The sequence below is a fragment of the Filicampus tigris genome, chromosome 6 (assembly GCF_054856515.1).
Source record: "Filicampus tigris isolate MCC_2025a chromosome 6, RoL_Ftig_1.0, whole genome shotgun sequence".
In the NCBI taxonomy this organism is placed as follows: domain Eukaryota; kingdom Metazoa; phylum Chordata; class Actinopteri; order Syngnathiformes; family Syngnathidae; genus Filicampus; species Filicampus tigris.
The window spans coordinates 64,732-91,169 of record NC_141222.1 but is presented as its reverse complement, the minus strand read 5'-3'; the positions used below and the strand labels follow the sequence as shown (position 1 = coordinate 91,169).

Here is a 26,438-nt window from a genome sequence, read left to right as displayed (position 1 = left end):
AGCTGCTTGGCTAGATTATTTTCTTCACTTTCAGTTTTAGCTTGTTCCTCAGAAAATGACGCATCAAATGGCGCTTAAACCTTTGTTCTGGACACACCAAAATATCTGGATCACTCATCAGTGTCTTTTTGACCTCTGAAGGTAATCCATCTATAATAGCTGTGCGGAAGAGTGTTTCTGCTTCCGCCGCCAAACCAGGGTGTTTCCCTGTAGACTCAATCCAATTCTCCACACATGTCAAATAATGCTGTGCGGGAGACATCTTGCGGTCATATGGAAACATTGCAGGTGCCAAGTCATTTGGCTGAGGAAAAGTCAGCTTGATTTGTTGGAAAAGCTGAGCTGCCACATGGGGAAGCGGTGTGTCCCCACCCAAATGGGAGGTACCAGCCGCCTCCTCCAGTGCCCCAATCTGGACCAATGAACAAGCACCAGCCAACATTTGACGAATATCACCCAGAGCGCAGCTTTGTCCACTCATGAGTGCCAAAAATTTAGACAACCATGCCTTTCCTCCTTTGTGGAGTGGGGGCATTTTTTCCATCATTGCCGTTAAATCACGTAACACCACAGGCTCATAATGAACACCCCTTGCCGTAGTTACCTCACCCTTTTCTTTTTGTACCATCTGATGCTTTTTCCCTCTTAAATCATAGCCACACACAGCCACCCTGTCATCATATTTCCCTGTTTCTCTTCTCTTCTCACTTCTATTGACGTCCTTCAATATCTGTCTCTGCTGCGCTATCTGTGTATCTTCCTCATTCTCACTATCTTCGTCTTCTTGTCTCAGCTTGTCCTTTCTTCTGGCTGCTGAGTTCCTCTGACACCCCTGGCCAGTCACCAATTTCAACATTATGTTCTCTTGCTGTCTCAATGTTCCACCAACATCCTCATACTTACTCTCACAATCATTATCTTGACTTTTCAACAATACACTTTCTGGTACCTTGTCACCTCTTTCTCGACTTCCTATTACTGAGTCATGTGTTATCTGTTTTGACACTCATTTTGGATCAATGTTAGCAATCGACTCTCTCACAGAAGGATTACGTCTTCACAAATGTATTTTTAGGAGGCCTCACTTCTCCCGGAGATCTCACTACATTCCAGTTATTTAACTACAGTCGTCACTGTAGTTGTCCACCACGACGAAGCATTAGGTCCCTGACCTATTCAACACAGTGTATGCAAGTCCCAGACTTCACTATCATACACTTTTATCACAAAGGTTATACGTAAGTCCCAGACTTCACTACCGTATAATCCTGTCACAAATATTATACGTAAGTCCCAGACTTCACTACCGTATAATATGACAAACCAATAATTGACACAACACTTCCCTCAGATTTATAAATCAGCCAATATGCAGAATTTTGAATAGACAACAGGTATTCTGCATACCTTTTAGTTGATCTCGCGAGAAAGGAAGTGTCACACCAATGGCCAGCTGTCAGCACGTCACACAATTCAACAAAAGGTCCCAGACCTTGGAGACAGAGTCCCAGACTCCGATTGGTGTCCTGAAGCCCGCCGAAATTCTCCCTTAGGATCACGTCAGGGTCACCAGAAAATTGTTTGGTTTAAGGTCTAAATCACGATACTTACCCTAATTATCTGACTCCAAATTATTTACCATATATTTATTATTTGAACCGACATTAACCTTAGCTTCACCTTACCTAACAATTATGCATGCTCGTTCCGGAAGAGAGAAGACCAGAAAGATCAAATCAGCCGAATCACAGAGATTTTATTCCTAACAGCAAAAGCTAATACAGTATCGGGGGCTTGGTTCCCTCTCAATACAGATCTGTGCGCTGCTGTGGTCATCAGAGAGCGACACCACACCCGAGTTGCCCCGAACAGTTATAGAAAACAATATGCAAATTAAACACACCAAAAACACTAGCCACTATCATTTCATTAGTTACATGGTATCTGCAATATATTTCTTCAGATGCTGATTGGTTCTCTTTCCCCCGCCGTCTCAGATGACGCCTTTTCTTGTGCACATGACTCGCCGGGTTGTAGCTCCTGAAGACACCAAGTTATCTGCATTCCAAGAGGCCGGGGCCTTCAGAGAAACTGTGGCCCCCGCCTTTGTCTCCCTGTTTTTCACTGGCGGCACCTGGTACGGCACCTGGTACCATCAAACCGCCCACACATTGTGTTCCTCTGATACATCCGCTCCCCTGATACTGCAACCTTGAAACAGCTCTACTTCTAATCATTTGATACAACTTTGAATCATTAATAAATGGTTAGCATACATTTATATATCTTCACAAACTAATAATAAAACCCTTCACTAGCCATACATGTATATGTCTTCACAAACTAATAATAAAACCCTTCAATATATATATATGTGTATGTATATATGTATGTATGTATATATATATATATATGTGTGTGTGTATGTATATATGTGTGTATGTATATATATATATATATATATATATATGTATATATATATATATATATGTATATGTATGTATATATATATATATGTATATATATATATATGTATGTATGTGTATGTATGTATGTATGTATATATATATATATATATATATATATATATATATATGTGTGTATATATGGTTTTTTTGTATATATGTATTTTTTTTTGATAGGTCTTACTTTGCGGAGGAAGTTGCATACGCATCTTTCAGGCCCCGTTTTGTGCGTACGCAGCATTGATAAGTGAGACCCCTGCTCTTGGTAGTTATTTTTTTATTTTTGTTAATAAACACTGTTACTTTTCAACTTCCGTGTCACGTCTGCTATTGTGTCCAAATCCCGCTCCTCACGTTTTTTTGCAATTAACATTTACAAAGTACAAAAACATGGAATGTTGTGACCTGTACAGGAAGGGTACATCTCTCACAGTAGACTCTACCTTAAAACAAAGAAAAAAAAAACAATAGAAAAAGAAAATAATCGTGTGATACGTTCGAAGATTACTGAAAAAATTAACAAAACCTATTCAAAGATTGTTTCTCGCACAGTGCTGCAAGCACAGCGTGGCAGATTTGGACATGCCTCTGTCATTTTTTCGGGGGGCTCGATTAGACCTAGGCGCTGGTATCTCACCACCTTCACTCGAGGTGCTATGTGGCGAGGAAGCCCAGCAAAACATCTCCATCTCTCTGTTTTTTTAGAGACATCGGTGGTATTGTCTTTTCCTTCATGCTCTTTTGACTTTCCTTTGCTCTGTGCTGGATAATGCATTGATAGACTTCCTTCTTTCTTCCATCTCTTATTTTTTCTCTTTCCTGTATTAAATATTCTTCGGATTTCACTGGGTCATTCTTAACTCTTCGCTTGTACTCTGTGTGTCTGCTAGGCTTTTTGGCATTTTGGTGTTTCTCCCTTTGAATTAACCTATTAAGCCCGGGAGCGCATAACCGCGTTTCTACCACTAAAGCCGGGAGCGCTGTTGCGTCTTTCTACCTTTCAAACCGGGAGAGCGGATACGTCACTGTCCTTTTTTAATCCAATTCTCCGTCTCTTAGCCAACTATATGCATCAGAATATACACGTGACGGTTTTGCGAGACCGCGGAGGATGTCGTGGAATTTTTTCGAGCTGTAGGTAGGCTAATGGCGGACGCCGTCGATCGCCGGGAGCTCTGATTAAAGTAAGTAACGGCAGTGATATACAGTAAGTATTCTCTAGAAAGGAATCATATTTGCATAGTCCAATCTTTCCTTATAACGGAATTTCCTTATGTGGGAAACTACGCTACACGTCCTGTATAAACGTGCAAGTATGTTAACAAAATACATGCGTAACAAGTTAACAACACAAGCAATATAATAATAATAATAATCATTTTATTAAACAAAAACTGCACTATGAAGTACAGGTATATGAACAAAATACAGTACAGTTTAACAAACATGGTCCAAATACTGTTGAAAAAAATACTGTAACACCAATGCAGTACAGTAGTACAGTGCTGTACTTAACTAGAGTGTATTTTAGTTTAGACTTTTCTCAGACATAGGAAAAAATGAGTCTATTTTGAGTTGTTGTGTTGGCTTCATTCTTTGCTGTATGAAAATGTTTGTCTGCGTATCATACAGTTTATTTGCTAATTGCAAGTAACTGTCCCATTGATCATCACTGATGTCCCGTGATTATTGTGCATACAAAAGAACACGTTCATTTACGCAACTGTATTTCACACCAGCATGGGTTCCTTTTTTTTCGCCGAGAAAATTTACGGTTTCCCCAAAATTCCCCGTTTTTCACCTCAAAAATCCCATTCTTTTCCAATGGCACATTCAACATTTCCCATTTCCACCATTCCAATTTGAAATTCACAACATTCATCTCATTCAACTCATATTGGTCAAGCTTTTCAACACACCCAAAATTCCTATTTCCCACACATTCAACTCATTCACCCTTAAAAAAAACCAAACAAATTCAACTATTCACCATTTATTCCCATTCCCATTCAACTTTTCAACACCCCCAAATTCCCACTTGCAATACATTCAACTCATTCACCCTGAAAAAAAAACACAAAAATTCCACTACTAACCATTAATTTCCATTGGAACATTCAACTTTTCACATTTACATCTTCCCAATTTCCACAAATTCAAGTCATTGAACTATATTCAGCTTTTCAACAGCCCCCAAATTCCTACTTCCCACACATTCAACTCATTCACCCTTAAAAAACCTACAAAAATTCAACAATTCACACCATTCATTTCCATTGGAACGTTCAACCTTTCACATTTACACCTGCAGAATTTCCACTAATTCAAGTCATTCAACTCACATTCAGCTTTTCAACACCCCCAAAATTTGTACTTCCCACACATTCAACTCATTCACGCTTAAAAAAGCCCACAAAAATTCAACTATTCACTATTCAGTTCCATTGGAACGTTCAACTTTTCAAATTTACACCTTCCCAATTTCCACAAATTCAAGTCATTACACTCATTCAGCTCACATTCAGCTTTTCAACACACCCAAATATCATACTTTCCACACATTCAACTCAGTCACACTTAAAGACCCACAAAACTCACAAAAAAATTCAACTAGTCACCATTCATTTCCATTTGCACATTTAACTTTTCACATTTACAGCATTCCAATTTCCACAAATTCAAGTCATTCAACTCATTCAGCTCACATTCAGCTTTTCAACACCCCCAAATATCATACTTTCCACACATTCATCTCATTCACACTTAAAAACCCACAAAAAATTACACTATTCACCATTCATTTCCATTGGAACGTTCAACTTTTTATATTTACATCTTCCCAATTCCCAAAAATTCAACTCATTCAACTCACATTCAGTTTGTCACCACCCTCAAAATTCCTACTTCACACACATTCAACTCATTCACCCTTAAAAAAGCCACAAAAATTCAACTATTCACTATTCAGTTCCATTGGAACGTTCAAATTTACACCTTCCCAATTTCCACAAATTCGAGTCATTCAACTCATTCAACTCACATTCCGCTTTTCAACACCCCCAAAATTCCTACTTCCCACACATTAAACTCATTCACACTTAAAAAAGCCACACAATTTCACCATTCATTTCCAGTGGACCAGTGTTATTGCCCGTTGGTCTCCCCAGTGCGGCAGCCATTTTGCACAGGGACAGTAGCTAGACTGGAGATACTCAGCCAGAGGTCTCCCCAGTGCGGCGGCCATCTTAGACAGGGACATTAGCTAGACTGGAGATACTCAGCCCGAGGTCTCCCCAGTGCGGCGGTTATCTTGGACAGGGACATTAGCTAGAATGGGGATTCGCACTCCGAGGTATCCCCAGTACGGCAGCCATCTTGGGCAGGCACATTAGCTTGACTGGGGATACTCACCCAGAGGTCTCCCCAGTGCGACGGCCATCTTGGGCAGGGACATTAGCTAGACTAGGGATACTCACCCCGAGGTCTCCCCAGTGCAGCGGCCATCTTGGACAGGGACATTAGCTCGACTGGAGATACTCAGCCCGAGGTCTCCCCAGTGCGGCGGCCATCTGTGACAGGGACATTAGCTTGAATGGGGATTCTCACTCCGACGTATCCCCAGTCGGCGGCCACCTTGAGCAGGCACATTAGCTTGACTGGGGATACTCACCCAGAGGTCTCCCCAGTGCGGCGGCCATCTTGGGCAGGGACATTAGCTTGACTGGGGATACTTACCCCGAGGTCCCCCCAGTGCGGTGGCCATCTTGGGAAGGGACAATAGCTAGACTGTGGAAACTCACCCCGAGGTCTCCCGAGTGCGGCAACCATCTTGGACAGGGACATTAGCTAGACTGGGGATACTCAGCCCGAGGTCTCCCCAGTGCGGCGGCCATCAGGGACATTAGCTCGACTGGTCACTTCCGTTTGCGTTTCTCCTGCCACGTCAGAGTTTGGACGTGGATGGTATCGATTGCACTTCTGCACTTTCGCCTTCGAATCTACCTCACCTGCGCGTTGCGTTTTTACTCTTTTTAATTTTTGGAGACTATTTTTATCTTATTTTTTATCTATTTAAATTTTTGTTAATCTCTGGGTCGCTTGATCTCGCGGACTAGCATACAGCTAGCGTGAGACGGAAACGGGCTAGCTTGGGGCTAGCTTGGAGCTAGTGTATTAAAATGCCTTCAGACGACAGCGACGAACACAATGGCCTACTGGAGAAGGCAAATAAGACAATCTCTGACCTAAGAAGGGATATTCGTCGTCTCTCAGAGGAGCTCCATGAGAAGGAATCGGTCATCTCTTGCTTCGCGACCCGTTTCCCCGAACTCTCCGCGGTGGTCATGAGAAGGCGCGCTCGTGAAATCCTGTCGGCGACAATGACGGCTGAGGCGGCTGGCCTCTCGGACACGGCGAAGTGGGATCCAATTGCCTGCCCGGGGCCATCCTGCTCGACACCGTTGCAGAGTGACACCTGGGTCAAGGTGGTGTCCCGCGGCCGGAGGGCCGGGGAGCAACCCCACCGCCCCCAACTGGTCCTGGGGAATCGGTTCGCCGCCCTGGCGAGTGAGTCTCCTGTTCCCATCACTGCACTACAGCAGTCGGAGACACCGACTGCTGCGTCCGACGCTGGGGCTGTGCTCCCAGGGGCTCCCTCGGATTCCCCGCCACCCACGGCGACGACCTCGGCCGGGAACCCCATGTTGGGCGGGTCCGCCGGTGACACGGCCGTCCACTCACGCGTCGGGCTGCTCCGGGACGCGGTGTCCCGGTACAAGGGTGGTCGTCATCACCAGCATCATCGGCGACACTCATCGGTGTCATCCACCGTCTTCACTCGGCCTCGGCGGAGCCATCCTGGACAGTGGGGTCGTGAATCTTCCGCCGGTGGTGAGTCCCTTGGCGTTCCCTCCTCACGTCACCCACCGACCACCGTTATAATTGGCGACAGCACCATTAGACGTACTCACTATCCCGGCTGCGTCACCCGCTGTTTTCCCGGAGCGAAAGTCATGGACATAGTTAACATCCTGCCGGGTGTTCTTGACTCTCTGCCATCATCCATTACCCGGCTCATCGTTCACGTTGGGACAAACGAGACAATACGCCGACAGTCTGAGCAGACGAAGAGAGACTTTCACGCCCTCTTTGCCTTGTTAAGAACCTGCGATCTCTCGGTCTGGGTGAGTGGCATTTTGCCGGCATTGTCTCGCGGAGCCGAGCGCTTCAGCCGCCTTTTAAGCTTGAACACGTGGCTCCTACGCACTTGTGGCCACCTTGACTTTGCATTTATTGACAACTTTAACCTATTCTGGAATCGCCCGTCTTTTTACCAGCCGGATGGTGTTCATCCGAACTCTCTTGGTAGCAAGATTTTAGCCGCTAACATCCACCATGTCGTAACCAATTCCACTCCCAGCTGACTCTTGTTTACCAATCATATTTCTTCTTCTACTCATAAACGCTGCAATGACAATGTCACTACCATCACTTACAGGCCAATACCAGCTGCTCACAGTACCACCACCCTCACTAGCTCCCCCTGCAGGCCCTCATTATCATTACCACTATCGGACAATTTTCCCATTGAAACCATCACCGGCAGACGCTTCCCTTGCACACACAAACAACGTGGTTTTAACAGTGGTAATCTAGTATATGTTAATACTGCTCATTCGTACCACCATGAGCGCACGTCCAGCACAATAATTAATCTGGCCGTGCTGAACGTGCGCTCCCTTTTAAACAAAACTTTTATCATAAACGACCTGATTTTAGACAATGATTTACATGGTATACTTTTGTCTGAGACATGGCTTGGTACAGATGCTCCAGTTGCTCTCAACGAGGCTTGCCCACCGAATTTTAACTTTTTATTTTCTACAAGGGATGGCAAAAGAGGAGGCGGGACTGCATCAATTTTTATTAATACTCTTTTATCAAAGGAGATCATTTTTAGCAGCTATTTATCGTTTGAACACCATGCCTTTGTTTTTAGCAGTCCCCCTATTCTCTGCATTACCGTCTATAGACCTCCCCATCATTCCACTTCTTTTATTACAGAATTTTCAGAATTCTTATCCATTTTATATTCCAGTTATAACAGGATATTAATAACTGGCGATTTTAATATACACATGGACAACATCTCGGACCCACTATCCAGAGATTTTTCAAACCTTTTAAACTGCTTGGATTTTAAACAGCACGTCTTGCAGCCAACTCACAACAGAGGACACACCCTGGATTTGGTTATAACCTATGGCTTGTCTGCTGGTGTGTCCTCTGTTGTTGACTTGGCAGTGTCAGACCACTACTGTGTCTATTTTAACATCGCCAGTTTTAACCATCTAGCAGTCCCGGTCAGAACAGTGAAGAAACGCTACCTATCTTCTGAGGTGGCAGCAAATTTTATCGAGATCTTAAAAAACACTCCTGCTGACATTTTACCTGCACCCTGTGATCTTATTGTTGACAATTTTAACCTACATCTTAAATCATCATTAGATTCAGTAGCTCCACTTTTAATTAAAACAACAAAAACAAAGACTGTACCCCCGTGGAGAAACAATGCTATCAAAATATCAAAGAGAAAATGCAGGAGTGCAGAGAGGAGGTGGAGAAAAAGTAAACTTACAGTACACTATGAAATTTTATGCGAACAACTGAAATCTTACAATAAAACAGTAAAACTGGCAAGATCTTCCTATTTCTCAAACCTCATTACAGTCAATAAAAACAACCCCAGGGTTCTCTTCTCCACCTTTGAACTTTTAACTAGTTCTGATTTTAATAAGTCCCCACAGAGACCAACAGATGCTCTCTGTGAGGACTTTGCAGACCACTTCAGAAGTAAAATCGATGACATAAGATCCAGTCTTTTAGCCCGTCAAAACACAAGTTTTAATAAACCCGGACAATCATATTTACATGAGGAAACACTGGAAAGTTTTGCCCTGGTTGATGCAAGGACACTTGTTCGAGTTTTCTCCCAGGTAAACCCAACAACCTGCCTTTTGGATCCAATTCCCACATTTCTTTTTAAGACATTTTATGGATTTTTTGAAGAACAAATTTTAAATATAGTCAATTGCTCTCTTCAGACAGGCGTCTTCCCCGCTGCCTTTAAAACGGCGGTGGTGAAGCCCCTTCTGAAGAAGAGCGGTTCTGACCCGAGCGTTTTTAATAACTACAGACCCGTATCCAACTTACCGTTTTTAAGTAAGATTTTAGAAAAACTGGTTTTCATCCAGTTGAATCATTTTTTAAATACAAATAATATTTTTGAGAAATATCAATCTGGTTTTAGGATGAACCACAGTACGGAGACTGCTCTTTTAAGGATCTTAAATGATATTAGGTGCACTGCAGACGTGAGAAAACTCACAGTCTTGGTGCTACTGGATCTAAGCGCTGCTTTTGATACAGTAGATCACCAAATTTTATTAAATAGACTTAAAAATCTAGTGGGCATCTCTGGTACTGTTTTTGACTGGTTTTATTCCTATCTCACAGACCGATATTTCTTTGTAAGTATGGATACTTGTTCCTCTAAAACTCATGAAATCAAATGTGGGGTTCCTCAAGGTTCGATTTTAGGCCCCTTACTTTTTAATCTTTATATGCTTCCCCTCGGGGATGTCATCAGGGGACACGGCATCAGCTTTCACAGCTATGCTGATGACACGCAGCTGTATATTGCCGTGTCTCCTGATGACACAGGACCCATTGATACCCTTTTAAATTGCATTTTAGATATCAAGTCATGGATGGCAGATAATTTCCTACAGCTCAATGAGGACAAGACTGAGGTTTTAGTTATCGGTCCCGAAGGTCAGAGAGAGAAGCTTTTACCAAAACTACACATTTTTAATCCCTCACACTGTGTGAAGAACCTTGGCGTCATTTTTGACTCTGAGCTCAGTTTTATTCCTCATATTAAAAATGTAACCAAGATTGGTTTTTATCACCTTAAGAATATCGCCAGAGTCCGCCCGTTTCTCTCTCAGGCTAACACGGAAGTGCTGATGCATGCCTTTATTTCCTGTCGTTTAGATTACTGTAATGCCCTGCTCTCTGGCCTCCCGAAAAAGAGCATTTCACCACTGCAACTACTGCAGAATTCAGCCGCTCGGGTGCTGACGAGAACCAGAGGGCGGGAGCACATTACGCCAGTTTTGAAATTGCTGCATTGGCTCCCTGTGTGTTTCAGGATCGATTTTAAAGTACTTTTATTAGTTTATAAATGTGTTAATGGTCTTGGGCCATCTTATTTATCTGATTTGCTTTTATCATACCAGCCCTCGCGGATCCTGAGGTCCTCTGGCGCCGGCCTTTTATTTATTCCAAGGGTGAGGACCAAAATGCATGGCGAGGCTGCATTCAGCCATTTTGGTCCTCACCTTTGGAATAGCCTGCCAGAGGATGTCAGGTCTGCAGAGACTGTTGATATTTTTAAGAGGAAGCTCAAGACACACCTTTTTAGTTTGGCTTTCAACAACTTTTAAATAATTTATCTTTTCTTTTGATTGAAAATAATTCTATGTTTTGCTTTGAATGTTTTAAAGCACTTTGAGTTGCATTTTTATGTATGAAAAGTGCTATATAAATAAAATGTGATTGATTGATTGATTGATTGATTGATTGATTGTGATTGACTGGGAATACTCACCCTGAGGTCTCCCCAGTGCGGTGGCCATCTTGGACAGGGACATTAGTAGGACTGTGGATACTCACACCGAGGTCTCCACAGTGTTACTGAAGTGATTGCTTAACAAATTCGCCATTCAGTCCCACTTGCACATTAACCATTTGAGTTTCACATCCTTCCAGTTAAGTCCCTGATGGTGTAGTGGTATACATGCCGAGTTGTGAGTGGGCAGCGCTGGATCGATTCCTGCTCATTCTAACATTTTTCATAGAGTTCATTCCACTTTATTCAACTTCATTCCATTTTATTCAACTTAATTCCGTATCATTCAACTGTATTCAGTATCATTCAACTTTATTCCACTTTATTTTACTTCCTTCAACTTTATTCAACTTCATTCAGTATCATTCAACTTTATTCAGTATCATTTTACTTTATTCAACTTCATTCAACTTTATTCCAACACATTCCAGTTTCTTTTCAGCTTCCTTCACCTTCACAAGCAATTTCTCCAGAAATTGCATTCTCTAGTGAATTAATAAAGATTAATTTTAAAAAGAAATTTAGTGTGTCTCAACTTACAAATAATTCCATTTACAAACAGCCTCTCTGAACCTATTAAGTTGATGACTTCCTTTATTGTATTAATAAGCCATGAAATAGTACTGTTGCGTTGTTAGCCAATTGCATGGTTTTGCCGGCTAGCGTTAGCGCTCCTGTTTAAATGCTATCTCTCAGTAATACATGAGGAAGAGTTTCGCATGCCTATGAACCGACGGGGCAAATGCGGACCACACTGAAACAGTCAAACCGAACCGTTTAAACCTGGTTTCAAAGGCTGTTTCTTCCCTTGTGTGGATGCGTATGTGTGAGTGCTCACACTCACGCAGCAGCAAGCAAGATGACTGACTGGAGAATGAACGAAACAGCACCACTGAATTTTGATAACGTATGTAAACAAAATCGCATCTAAATGAGTGTCAAGTCCAAAAATACTATTGTCAGTTTTCGCTCATCAAGCGATAAGTCGATATAGTAATTGTGACAGGCCTAGTTCGTTACAATAATATATATGTGCCCCCACTATTCTAAACACAGTATTGTGATCAATGTTGTGTTTTTGGAATATGATTTAAATTTGCCCAGGCCTACATTTGCAATCATAAACTATTGCCAAACTCACCCACTTCCGTGTTTGCTTTATTCTTCAAAAGGAATAGCAATTAAGAAACCTACACAGGCTTGATTTTTTTTCTCTGTTCCTTTATCTCCAAAGTTCAGGAATGATACAATATACAGAATTTGGGCCGTTAATCTCCCCTGTCCCCGGATTTAACAATCCGCAAACAGATTGAGCAAAAAGAGTGAGAGAAGAGAGTATAATGATACAAAAATGTACCAGAGTGTGTGCTTAAGTAATGCATGTATGTAGGCATATGCATGTCAAAGGGTTGGTGCAGTTGCATACATGAGTAGTTTTTCCTTTTTCTGTTCTTTATGAGACATACTACATGAATGACCTATTACTGCATTACTTTGAAACAAGTCAAAATACATAAAGAAGTACTAGATAAGTTATTGCTTCCTCCTACTCCCTTTTGAACATTGTAAACTGTGCTTAGTGATCCATAGACGCACTGGCCCAAGCAACCAGAATGAAGGCTACTATATATGGTCTTCAGGTCAGGGAACGACATCATAAGATAACTTTGTATGCTGATGATGTCCTTATCTTTTTGTGTAACCCAAAGGCCAGCTCTCATTGTCAACTGAAAATGGCATAACAGTTGCTCAGGGCTGAGGTAATGACCAATCACAGCTCACCTGTTTTCTAAAGCTGAGCCATGATTGGTCCTTGTTTCAACCACTGGGTCTGCATAGAATGTATTCTTGAGAAAAAAAAAAGTTTGGGTTGATTTCTCCTTTTAAGGATTATATGTGAAATAATATGTCTGGGCTACCATTTTTCCTTGCATTGCCACTTGCTGTCAACTGAAAATGACATCACAATGCCTAGCTTGCGAACATCACGGCCATCTCTTTTCTGGTTTTGGTCACATGACATTCACAAGCTCCACCCAGGGCAAGGAAAGTCATCAACTACCTTTTGGCCAAGCCGATACTAACATTAACGTTGATTCCCAGATTATTCTGCCCATTTCTTTTTCAGATTTACTCTCTTTCTTACTTTAGGTCTTCAAGAGCTAAGGGTTGCAGGCCTGTCCTGGTCTTGCCTATCAGCATTGGTCTCCCCAACTCTTCCATCTCTTCGGCTACTGGATCTGCGTTGGTGTGAAGGCATTAAAGATACCCAATTTAAAGAGCTCCTCACCCATCATGGTCAGATTCAGCAGAACCGAGCAGGCTCACAGATTTTCCACAGTTCTTTACACTGACAACAAGGCAATTGTTTCCTCCCATCTTAGGCTCGGAGTCATCTTGCTGGAGACTAAAGAACATAGTGGCACTGTACCTGTCTGGTTTGGATATCAATGAGTCCACTTTGAGACTTATTCAGCATCATATGCCGCACTTGGAGAAGCTGGATCTGGCTCACTGCAAGAACATTAGAGATTCTTCAATAGCTTTGTTGGCAGCAGGGGGCACTCACACTCGCAACAACCTCAATGAACTCATTCTATCAGGTATTTTATTTACATTTTGTAGTAGTCCAAAGGGCCTGCATTTAACTCTTAGACCTTTTTCATGTTGCTTCACACAGTTTTCATGCGTAACTAGCTTGGTGTGTATCCCACCGTTTTGCTTATCTCAAAGCTGTGATTGTTCCTCTTTGCAAAATAGCTGAAGCTCAGTCAAGTTCAAGTCAAATTGAATGGAGAGCATCCAAATGATCAGCTCACATTGATGTACGACAATAGCCCCTTCTCCACCCACAAGCCCAAGAACCTTTTGTTTCCTGGTAATATAAGTTCCTGGTAACAAAGGTTCCTGTGGACTAGGTTGTTTGCGTCTCCACACAGCGTCAAATAGTTCTTGGTAAATGATGCAAATGAGACTGATGACACATCAGTGGGAGGTGTTGTGTTACTTCCCTACTCATTACTGACACCCTACATCAACATCATTGCAGGTAGAAAATAATTAAGTGACCTTTAAAGCTAGCATATTAATAATATAAATGTAATATTGGTTAACTTTAAAATATACAATCAATATTAAAGTGTGTCAACATGAAAATCAGAGTGAAAGTATTGTTGCTTAATGTACATGTAAACTTAGCTTTTTATTTACTCTATCTCAATAAGACAGTTGAAAACTATTCTCATTTGCAATGTCGTCCAGACTGAAAACAGTCTTTGAGGCAGTGATTTACAGACCTATTTATGTACCGGTACATATTTTTTATGAAAGCTTTTCCCTTATACACATAACAGCTTAACATATTTGTAGCCTGTCATTGAAAGTAATATGTACGTAAGATATAGCTTGTGAGTATATCATGTTGTTTTTATATGAGTATATGTATTTGTTTTTATTTTGCCATGTTTTAATCTGCTGTCTGTAGCCTGGTCAGCATTGCAAATACCGTACCTGCATAAATAACTGAAATAAATACATGGCTTCATTGACAGCTCTTATGGAGTTTTTGATTAAAGCAGCGTGTAAAGTAAGCTTTGGAAAAAAAAAATTATACATTGCAACTTTTTATTTGTGCACATTAAAAGACAAGATACACACGGCCAGAAGCCGGGCTGAATTTTCTAGTTTTGCACCGGGACCAACTCGGCATCGTTCACAACTTGGAAAAGTGTCTGGCTTGCCACACATCATTTTCTGCCACAGTGAAATCCTGGCTTGCGATTTCCATTTCTGCGATTGAATCCAAGGTCCCATCCCCTACGCACTTTCCTATTGACTGATAGAAACGCTAATTTAATAACGGAATTATCCTACAAGTTACTGTAAGTGAAACAACTTACTGATACAGGCAAACGCTGGTTGAGGGTTGCTTCTTGGTAGCCTGAAAGCTCACACTTGCATTGGAAACGTATTCAGCATGTGCAACAGCTGCAAATCAAAAAACGTGCAGAAAAATGTCATAGTTTAGTCATGTCATCTTCCAAACCGCTTATCCTATACAGGGTCGCGGGGTGGTGCTGCAGCCTATCCCAGCCGTCAACGGGCGAAGGCAGACTACACCCCGAACTGGTTGCCAGCCAGTTGCAGGGCACACACAGACACCATCTCTGAGCGGGAATCGATCCCACGCTGCCCGCACACAACTCAGGCGTGTGTACCACTACACTATCAGTGACCCGTCATAGTTTAGTAGTAGTGGATATAAATCAGTGATTTATGCAGACGTTTGCATTTTATGTTCAACAGTTGTTGTTTTTTTATATATTTATTCAGGTGCAGTTTTTTATTTAATGTGCAATATTTTCTTTTTTTCTTGAGTACTGTACTTGAGTTTATAAAGGTGCAAGCGATGTTGAGGAGGCAGAGCCTTATCTTTGGCATCAGCCTGTTATTTCTATAAGTAACTAAAAAGTGCTGCTGATAATTGCTGTAACAGTGGACAAACTAAATAAAACCACAAAGTATTTCTGTGAGTACAACAGGTATTTTACCTTTATGCCTCAGAAACAGCAGCGCAGTACATCCAGGAAGAATTGATTGGTCTCCTTTTCCGCTTACACATTGACATACAAAAGCAAAATGAGTAACAGTAAATAATTTAAGTGCCCTACAAATTATTGTAAAATGAAATTTACCAGGACTGGCGATGCTTGAGTCTTCCACTGACTTGTTTTGCCGTGCGAAGAGTTTAAACTTGCCTTGCTCGGCAGTAATAAGTTGGTACATACTGGTCGCTCCTTGTCGCTGATTCAGAGTTGTCCCCCGAAAATGCTCACAAGAGCCTGCACGTCAGTCTAGATATTCATTCACTTTTTTAACATTTGAAATATTGGACAAGCAAGCACAGTGATGGCACAGTTAGCAGTTACCGGAGCTAAAGGCTAATGGCGTCGTGAAAACCGCCCCCCTAAGTTCGACCGAGCAATCTGCGTTTATCAGCGCAGCTCGCCCCCGCGATGAGTTCCTTCTGGTCCATAATGGCCCTGGCCGCTTGCGGGGCCGAAATGGCCCCACTAATGGCCCAGGGCCATTTCGTTACCCTGGGAATTTTTTCGGGTGGAAACAAAAGGCGGAACCACTTTACCAGGGTAAAGTGAAAGGTTCCTGCGGTGGAAAAGGGGCTAATGTTTAACATGCTTAACACGGTGGCGTTGAGGGCCCTGAGTGGCTGTTAAGATTCATATCTTATCTGTGCTCTGCACTTAGATTGACTACTTAAAGTGTATGGGACACGAAAAAAAGTTACCCTAAAGACTTTTTTAAGGAGTACAAGTACAAATTGCGATTCCAATGATTACTTTGGTAAAACCGTAATGAAAAGGCCTCAAAAAGATGCAGAAAACTCGATATTTGGATGAGCTGGGTCCGCCCAATGGCCATTTGGCCCAGTGCGTGTCTGACGTCACTGGCGAGCCTCATTGTCTTCGGACTCAGAAAATGGCAATGACAAGCTATTGATAGGTATTGGTCACTCGATGACGTCATATCCGCCTTCTTCACGATATCGCCCTGCCCGGAAGATTTTCAAAGCATAATGCTAAATCAAGGAGAATACTCGGTTAATGTGTATCAATTCGAGAAACCGTTCATTGCGATATAAATATTTTATTGTTTAATACAGCACATTAAAATTTGTAAAAAAAAAAAAAAATAGTTTCCCATACTGAGATTTTTATAGAAAGATCCAAAGAAATAAAAACAGACACCAGAATAACCAACTATAAATAGTAGATTAGTAGTCAGATTAATAATTGTGTGGAGAGAAAATACACAGCTACCAGTATGCATCCAAAAACTGGAAATGAATATGTATGTTTTAGCATATGTCATTAAACCAATTGCTTGAAGAAGAGTAAGGATCCTGTTGATCGTTGCCATTAACCCATTAAGGCCTAAATTGCCTGGATCAACATCTCCCCAAAACCTAAAGTCATCTTTGGAATTACCCTTGAAAACCTGATGTTTTCCCAGAAATTCAACACCTACAAAATAATTAATAGCTCAGCCCCTGTAGCAGACAGAAACATAATTCCAAAAGAATTTGAGAGCTTAGACATGTGGCTTTCACACAGACCCAAATTTATTCATCTTTACTGTTTCAATCGAAGAGGTAAAAATAGTGTCAGTGCAAGAGAAGCACTACTTTTATTTTTTTTAAAAAGAAGTGGTGATTGCCATCCTCTTTTCTGTTACAAAGACGTTGATATTGTCATTGTCTCCAAACATATATCTTAAACATATATCACATTCGACTGGTTCTACTCGTTCATAATCCACAATTGCGTCGTCTATATCACTGTCGTGACTTATATCAGAGCACCCATGATCAATTGTGCTGCCATTACTGCTCAAAAAAATTCCGGATATCCTCCGACGGCTCACGACATCACATGTCTATTCTGATGCATTTCATTGGTTAAGAGACCGAAAATTAAATAATAAATAGAAAATGACGCATACGCTCTCCCCAGTTTAAGGGGAGAAAGACGCAACAGCGCTCCTGGCTCTAGCGGTAGAAACGCGGTTATGCGTTCCCGTTCTTAACCCATTAAGGGGCCACAAATCCGATGATACAATGCCTTAACTCATTAAGGACAGGAGCTCCCTAAACCATTAAGGACGGGAGCGCATAACTGCGTTTCTACCACTAGAGCCGGGAGCGCTGTTGCGTCTTTCTACCCTTAAATCCGGGAGGGCGTATACGTAATTTTCTATTTATTATTTAATTCTCTGTCTCTTAACCAATAAAACGCGTCAGAATAGACATGTGACAGTGTCGTGAGTAGTTGGAGGATATCCCTAATTTTTTCGAGCAGTTATGGCGGACGCTGTCGATCGCAGGATCTCTGAAATGAATAACGGCTGTGATATAGATTACGCGATTGTGGACTTTGTACCAGTAGAACCAGTCGAACATGATATGGTTAAGATATATGTTTGTAGATAATGACAATATCGACGTCTTTGTAACAGAAAAGAGGATGGTAATTACCACTCGTTTTTTTTTTTTTTTAATTAAACAGTGCTTCTCTTGCACTGACATTTTAATTTTACCTCTTCGATTGAAACAGTAAAGATGAATAAACTCGAATCTGTGTGAAAGCCACATGTCTAAGCACTCAAATTCTTTTGGAATTATGTTTCTGTCTGCTACAGGGGCTGATATATTAATCGTTTTGTATGTGTTGAATTTCTGGGAAAACTTCAGGTTTTCAAGGGTAATTCCAAAGGCGACCTTATGTTTTGGGGAGCTGTTGAGACAGGCGCTTTAGTCCTTAATGGGTTAAAAGACCAACCATTAGGGGCGGAAACCACACTATTTGTTAATGGGGTATCAACAAAGACCAAACTAGACCTTAGGTTTTGGGGAGCTGTTGAGCCAGGCGCTTTAGGCCTTAATGGGTTAACAGAGGAAATGCCTCAATTATGCAAAACAGGCATTCCACCAGTCGCACTGAGTAAAAAGTGGGGTTCACCTTTGACCACGCATCAGAGGCAAAATATTTCTGATTCCAATACATGTTTTTGTAAAGCACTAGCGTGGCACTACACAAATATAAAAACAATGCACAGTGCAATGAAAAGTAAGAACATCATATAAAAAAAAAAAAGTAGAAGACAGAGTGAGAGGTTGGTCTATCGGTTGGATGGACAAGACATATAGAAGATAGAGAGGCAGAAAGACTAAGTGAAAGAAAATAGAATGTTAACATTTGGGAGAATTTAAAAATTGAGTAAATATATCATCCAAACAAGATAAAAAAAAACAGAAGATTAAGGTTTTGGTCTTTGGTATATATACTATACTCAAATTACGCTACAGCAGTATTTACTCAAGTTGTGCAAAACGGGAAATAGAATATTGACAGTGATATGTAATGAATGACATGTTGATTTATAATACACCTGGTATGGAAACCCTGTTGCTATGCATCGTATGTTTGGACTTTAAATACAGTGGTCCCCTTGTTTATCACGGGGGTTGATTCCAAAAATAACCCGCGATAGGTGAAATCCGCGAAGTAGGAAACTTTTTCTTTTTTTGCAATTATTATACTGTGTTCTTTAAGGCTGTAAACCTCATCATTAACATTTCTCTCTTGTTTAACCCATTAAAGCCTAAAGCGCCTGGATAGCTCTAAAACCTAAGGCCGTCTTTGGAATCACCCACTCGCTGTAAAAAAATAGCATGATAAATTGCACTGTAGAAAATACAAGAGTTGAAGGTCTCTTTCAAATTAATTAAAAAGCTGAACTCAAATTATCCATCTAGCAAACAAAAATGCCGTGAGCTGTCATCCTTTGGGCTTTCAGAGCGTGTAGCCTAGACCTGAATTTAAAAATACAATGGAAAAACGAGCACTAATTCACTGAACAATGAAAATAAATATTTGCAAAATAACTGCCTGAATATTTATTTTTCCTGGTTAATGAGACTTCTGCTCCTGAACAGCCCAGCGTCTGCAAATCAGGACTGTAAGGAAGTCACTTTGATCTTTACGCCTGACTGTAAACTGACGTCTTTTTTGGTAAAATTCTGTTTCTTTTGTGTAAGCATTCATATTACATTATAAATGCGACCTCTGTCTCATTTGTGTGTGAACATATGCGCCTGAAAGCGGCTCGCATGCGCAGAGGAAGAGACGACATCACTCATGACGTAGTGTTTACGGAAGTAAATGTGGTCCAGCGTGTCAGGGCATTTCTACAGTGGAGGGATTCGGTAGGATGTAGAAATACAGTATTTAGGGGAAACGATGAGGCGAGGATTTTCAATCTCATTTCATGGAGATGTCACTAAATATGATGTCACATCATTACCGCATGTAAAAAAAATGAGCCGATCTGAGCCGTAGCTGAATTAGTACTATCACCATAATTGCCCACTTCATGTCTCAAGTGGGATTAAATTAAAATCAAATATAAAGTCACTACCGTTACTCAAAACAACTGCAGATTCGATCTCCCCGCTGCCAGCACTGATCCCTCCGCCCACGCGCAGCGCATTTTGGGCTCCTGACATCAATGTCAGATGTATGCAACATGGCGGTTCAGACAGCGGTCGCATTGCAGAAAATCTGATAGGTATCCGATAGGCCTGGGCGATAAACCGAAAATTTACTGTTACCGAAATTTACTACAATAACCGAAGTCATTTTACCATGTCGGTAAATTCGGTCTTTTAAGAAAAGAGAAAATAAAGTTGTTTTTATGTTTTGACTGTGTTTGCTGGTAGGCTATGTTCATTGCCCTTTAAGACTGTGTACAGCATGTAGTCATGTGACTCCACGCATCCAGTCTGAACAAGAAGAGAGATAGATAATGAGGAAAATGGCTGATGGTTCAAATCAAGAAGCGGCTGACACAGCTGAAGACGAAGTAACGTTAGTCGAGTCAAGCAGCTCCCACTCATACTATGGAAAAACTCTGACCGCTCCGCCATCATCGGATCCAAAACGGCGACATGTAAATTGCTTCTTTGGCATGCATTTTACTGAAATTGCGAACATTTTTTAATTCATTTAAAATTTCGTCTGTAGTTCATGGCATCTAAACGAAGAAGAACGGTAATGACTGTGAAAGAGAGAGTGAAATGCATCTGATTATGCGAAGCTGGGCACAAAGTAAAAAACATCCAGGAGACACTTGGAGTCGGAAAAACTCAAATCTACGAGAAAAGTCCTGATGTATAGCCACCGTCCAGCAAGAGAGCTATTGAAATGGCATGAAAAATGCTTTTGTATGCACAAGCATCTCCAGACATAAAATACTGCAGTTTACTGTAGTTAAGTATTGTACTGCATTGCTGTTACAGTATTTACAGTATTTTTTCAACAGTATTTGGACCATCTTTGTTATACTGTACTGTATTTTGTTCATATACCTGTACTTTATAGTTTAGTTTTTATTTAATAATTATTTGGGGCAAAATATTTTTTGGGCATTATATTGCTTGTGTTGTTACACATGTATTTTGTTAACATACTTGCACGTTCATACAGGACATGTACCGTAGTCGTTTCCCACATAAGGAAATTCTGTTATAAGGAAAGATTGAACATTGCAAATATGATTCCTTACTACAGAATACTTACTGTACTTCGAAGACATCCTCAATTCCACCGACACGCCTACCATTGAGAAAGCAGAGCCTGGAGAGTCCACGGTGGGCTCTCCTATCTCTGGGGTTGACTGAGTAACCGAGGTGGTTAAAAAGCTCCTCGGTGGCAAAGCCCCGGGGGTGGATGAGATCCGCCCGGAGTTCCTAAAGGCTCTGGATGTTGTGAGGCTGTCATGGTTGACACGCCTCCTCAACATGCATGGACATCAGGGACAGTGCCTCTGGTTTGGCAAACTGGGGTGGTGGTCCCCCTTTTTAAAAAGGGGGACCGGAAAGGGTGTTCCAATTACAGAGGAATCACACTCCTCAGCCTCCCTGGCAAGTCTATACAGGGGTGCCGGATAGGAGGAGGAGTCTGGAGGTCGAATCTGTGATTCAATTGAAAAGCAATGTGGTTTTCGTCCGAGCCATGGAACAGCGGACCAGCTCTACACCCTCGGCAGGGTCCTTGAGGGTGCATCGGTGTTCACCCAACCAGTGTACATGTGCTTTGGGGACTTGGAGAAGTCGTTTCGACCATGTCCCTCGGGGAGTGCTGTGAGGCGTGTTTCGGGAGTATGGAGCCCTAATACGGGCTGCTTGGTCCCTGTACCACCGATGTCAGAGTGTGGTCTGCATTGCCGGCAGTAAGTTGAATTTGTTTCCAGTGAGGGTTGGACTCTTCCAAGGCTGTCCTATGTCACTGATTCTCTTCGTAACATTTATGGACAAAATTTCTAGGCCAAAGCACTGAGGGGGTCCGGTTTGGTGGCCTCAGTATTGCATCCCTGCTTTTTGCAGATGATGGCGTCTTAAAGCCGTGATCTCCAACTCTCACTGGAGAGGTTCGCAGCCGAGTGTGAAACGGTTGGGATGAAAATCAGCACCTTCAAATTTGAGACTATGGTCCTCAGTCGGAAAAGGGTGGAGTCCCCTTTCTATGTCGTGGATGAGATTCTCCCCCAAGTGGAGGAGTATAAGTATCTTGGGGTCTTATTCACAAGTGAGGGTAGGATGGAACAGGAGATCAATGGTGCAGCGTCTGCGGTGATGTGGACCCTGTATTGGCCTGCCGGGGTGAAGGAGCTAAGCCGAAAGGCGAAGCTCTCAATTTACCCGTCAATCTATGTTCCTACCCTCACCTACGGTCACGAGCTGTGGGACGTGACCAAAAGTACAAAATTCCGGATGCAAGCGGCCAAAATGGGTTTCCTACACAGGGTGTCCGGGCTCTCCCTTCGAGATAGGGTGAGAAGCTCGGCCATCCGAGAAGGAGCCGCTGCTCCTCCACGTTAAGAGGAGCCAGATGAAGTGGCTTGGGCATCTAATTAGGATGCCTGCTGAACGCCTCCCTGGTGAGGTGTTCCGGGCATGTCCCACCGGTAGGAGGCCCGGGGCATGTTGAGACATATCCATCTCTTTCCCCCAGCGACCCCTCACCCTTCTGATTTTGCTCCTGTCATTGAATGGGTTTGAATAATTGGATGCATTTCGTATTTTGTTGGCATCACAAAACAAAAAAGTTATTGAAAAAATGTTATCCGTTTTTTGGGGGGGAGGGGGGTCTAGGAATTATTGTTTCTCGTTTAAGTGTGAAAGGCTTTGATTTTTGAAGCGATCTGGCAGGAACTAGGATGTGCCAGTGTGAGGTCTGCAGTTTTTGCAAAATAGTAAATAGAGCATTTAACCAACACTGTCAAGAATACTATTGAAAGTTATACTATTGTATAATAGTGGAGAACATACAAAAGTGTTTAGACATTTTTTGACACCGGATGGTGGACCAGAATTTCCTCGAAGCCGTCCAGAAGTAATTTTCCATGGTCTCACCGAACTCCTCCCACACCCGAGTTTTTAACTTAGCAACCGCCGAAGCTGCATTCCGCTTGGCCAGCCGACACCTGTCAGCCGCCTGCGGAGTCCCGCAGGCCAAAAGAGGCCAGATAGGACTCCTTCTTCAGCTGGACAGGATCCCTTACGGGTTCGGGGATCGCCGCCACGACAGGCACCGACCACCTTGTGGCCACAGCTCTGATCGGCCGCCTCAACAATGGAGGCACGAAACAAGGTCCACTCGGACTCAATGTCCCACGCCTCCCCCGGGATGTGGGAAAAGTTCTGCCGGAGGTGGGAGTTGAAACTCCTTCTGACAGGGGAATCTGTCAGACATTCCCAGCAAATCCTCACAATACGTTTGGGTCTGCTAGGTCGGACCGGCATCTTCCTCCACCATCAGAGCCAACACCCTCTCTTCACCCGGGTGTCCAAAACATGCGGCCGCAAATCCGATGATACAACTACAAAATCGATCATCGAACTGCGACCTAGTGTGTCCTGGTGCCAAGTGCACACATGGACACTCATATGTTTGAGCATGGTGTTCGTTATGGACAATCTGTGACGAGCACAGAAGTCCAGTAACAAAACACCACTCAAGTTCAGATCGGAGGGGCCATTCCTCCCAATCACGCCCCTCCAGGTCTCACTGTCATTGCCCACGAGAGCATTGAAGTCTCCCAGCAGAACGATGGAGTCCACAGGTGGAGCAATCTCAGCACACCCTCCAAGGACTCCAAAAAGGGGGTGGGTACTCTGCACTGCTGTTGGGTGCATCGGCACAAACAACAGTCAGGACCCGTCCCCCACCCTAAGGCGGAGGGAGGCTACCATCTCGTCTACCGGGGTAAGGCGCCAAGCCGGGGGGCAATAAGTATGCCCACACCTGCGCAGCGCCTCTCATCTTGAGCAACTCCAGGGTGGAAGAGTGTCCAGCCCCTCTCGAGAGGAGTGGTACCAGAGCCGAAGCTATATCTCAACTATATCTAGTCGGAACTTCTCAGCCTCACACACCAGCTCGGGCTCCTTCCCTGCCGGAGAGGTGAGATTCCATGTCCCAAGAGCTAGTTTCTGTTGCCAGGGATCGGACCAAGGTCCCTTTCTATAACCGCCACCCAGCTCACGCGGCACCTGACCCCTTTGGCCCCTCCCACTAGTGGTGAGCCCATGGGAAGGGGGACCCACGTTTCTTTTTCGGGCTGGGCCCGGCCGGGCCCCATGGGTGCAGGCCCAGCCACCAGGCCCTCGCCAACGAGCCCCACCTCCAGGACTGGCTCCAGAGGGGGGCCCCGGTGACCCACGTCCGGGCAAGGGAAAATGTGATCCATTCATTTTATTCTTCATAAGGGGTCATTTGAGCCATGCTTGGTCTGGTCCCTGACCTAGGACCTGTTTGCCATGGGTGACCCTGCCAGGGGCATAAAGCCCCTGACAACTTAGCTCCTACGATCATTGGGACACACAAACCCCTCCACCATGGTAAGGTGACGGCTCATGGAGGGAGTTCACTGTGGCAGAAAATTACGTGTGTCAAGCCAGACACTTTTCCAATTTGCGGACAATGCCAAGTTGATTTGAGTGCAGGACTAGAAGACTCAGCTTCTGGCTGTTTTTGTTTTGATTTTAATGTGCGCTAATAAAAAGTCGCAATGTTAGTTGGGTTTTTTTTCTCCAAAACTAGCTTCACGCTGTTGTAATTAAAAACCCTGTAAGATGTCAATGAAGTCATGTATTTATTTCATTTATTTAACTTTTACTTATCCAGGTAAGGTGTTTGCAATGCTATATAAAAATATATATATATAAATCAAAGACTGTTTGCAGCTTGGATGACATTGCAAATGAGAATTAGTTTTCAACTGCCTCATCGAGGTAAAGTGTAAATAAAAAGACAACTTTACATTAGCATTTAGCTAACACTTTCACTCTAATTTTCATGTTGACACATTTGAATATTGATAGTATATTTTAAAGTTATCCAATATATATTAATCTTAGATTTAGATACACAATAGAATAGTTTTAAAGGTCACTGAATTATTCTCTAACTGCAATGATGTTTAAGAGCCATAGAGTGTCAGTGATGAGTAACAAAGTAACACAACACCTCTCACTGTTACGTCATCAGTCTCATTTGCGTGATTTACCAAGAACTATCAGTTGCAGTGAAAATGCAAACCACCTCAGCCACAGGAACTTTGCATTACCAGGAACCTATGTTCCTGGGCTTGTTGGTGGAAAAGGGCCTTTTTTTGTCTACTGCTTTACCTATTTGTTCACGTCACAGTTACATGAAAATACCTTATACAATGTCGAATGAGTACATACCTTTTATACACTATATTACTGAACTATGGCTTGGGTAACAAGTAAGAAAACTGACCAAACAATTGAGTGGCTTCTGTCTGTGTGTCAAAACAGGTTGTTGTCAGTTGAGTGATGGATGCATGTCCTATCTGAAGCGTATTTCCTCTTTGACTCTTCTGGACATAAGAGGCTGCAAGAACATCAGTATACAAGCCTGCAACGCCTTCATCTCTGACCTGTCTGACATCGCCGTGTACTGTATGATCGAGGAGAAGGTCATCCAGTGTCTAAACTAAGTGGTTGTTGTTTGACAAAAATAAAAAATGCTTCTCCATCAGATGTTTTTGACAAGTTAAGCTTGCTTGCATGTCACAATGCAAAAGGGGACTACTGGCTGCCTTTTGTAGTTAAAACTAGTTAATTACCTGGTGAAATTACCTAATTACCTAAGTAAATATGCAGACTAATGCTGTGTTATTGGGATATTTACTGCAAGACTGTGCGTGACTAGAGACGTTTCTCAACCATTAGGGTAACACCAACACCGACCACCAACAATTTTTTAACTAAATAATCGCAACATTTTCCATAATTGATCACCATTAATCACATTTTTCAACTACAATTTTCTATGAAGCCTGTAACAGATATTTTCTTGAGTAAAATCTTGGAATTAATGTGGGGAAAAATATTAAAAGTACATTTTGATTTGTAGAATATTCTAATAGCATTCTTTGATCCTTCAATACGATACTTTTCCTGGAAAATACAACAGTTGAACGAAACAACGTACAACTAATATGTTATTTGAATTTGGCTTTGCAAAGTGCACAAATTATTTGGAATTTCTTCAATGAGCCGACAAGCAACTTTTTCAAGTAAAACTACGTAAAAGTCAGTCTTTGTCTGTCTATGGGCCAGTGACTCTCTTCAGAGTTTGGCAGCAAATTGAACAGAGGTCAGCTGCCACAGGAAGAAA

General features: G+C 42.5%; 1 protein-coding gene across 1 annotated transcript in view; it reads left to right on the top strand.

Moving 5' to 3' along the window:
* The window catches only part of LOC147145412 (lysine-specific demethylase 2A-like), a 180,966-nt gene extending 155,170 nt beyond the window's left edge, over positions 1-25,796 (top strand). The window contains exons 22-24 of the mRNA XM_086032833.1: positions 13,309-13,455; positions 13,542-13,760; positions 25,574-25,796. Of these exons, the coding sequence (XP_085888959.1) occupies positions 13,309-13,455; positions 13,542-13,760; positions 25,574-25,755 (548 nt within the window). The 3' untranslated portion in view covers positions 25,756-25,796. The remainder of the gene's footprint in view (positions 1-13,308; positions 13,456-13,541; positions 13,761-25,573) is intronic.
* Positions 25,797-26,438: the final 642 nt, after the last annotated feature.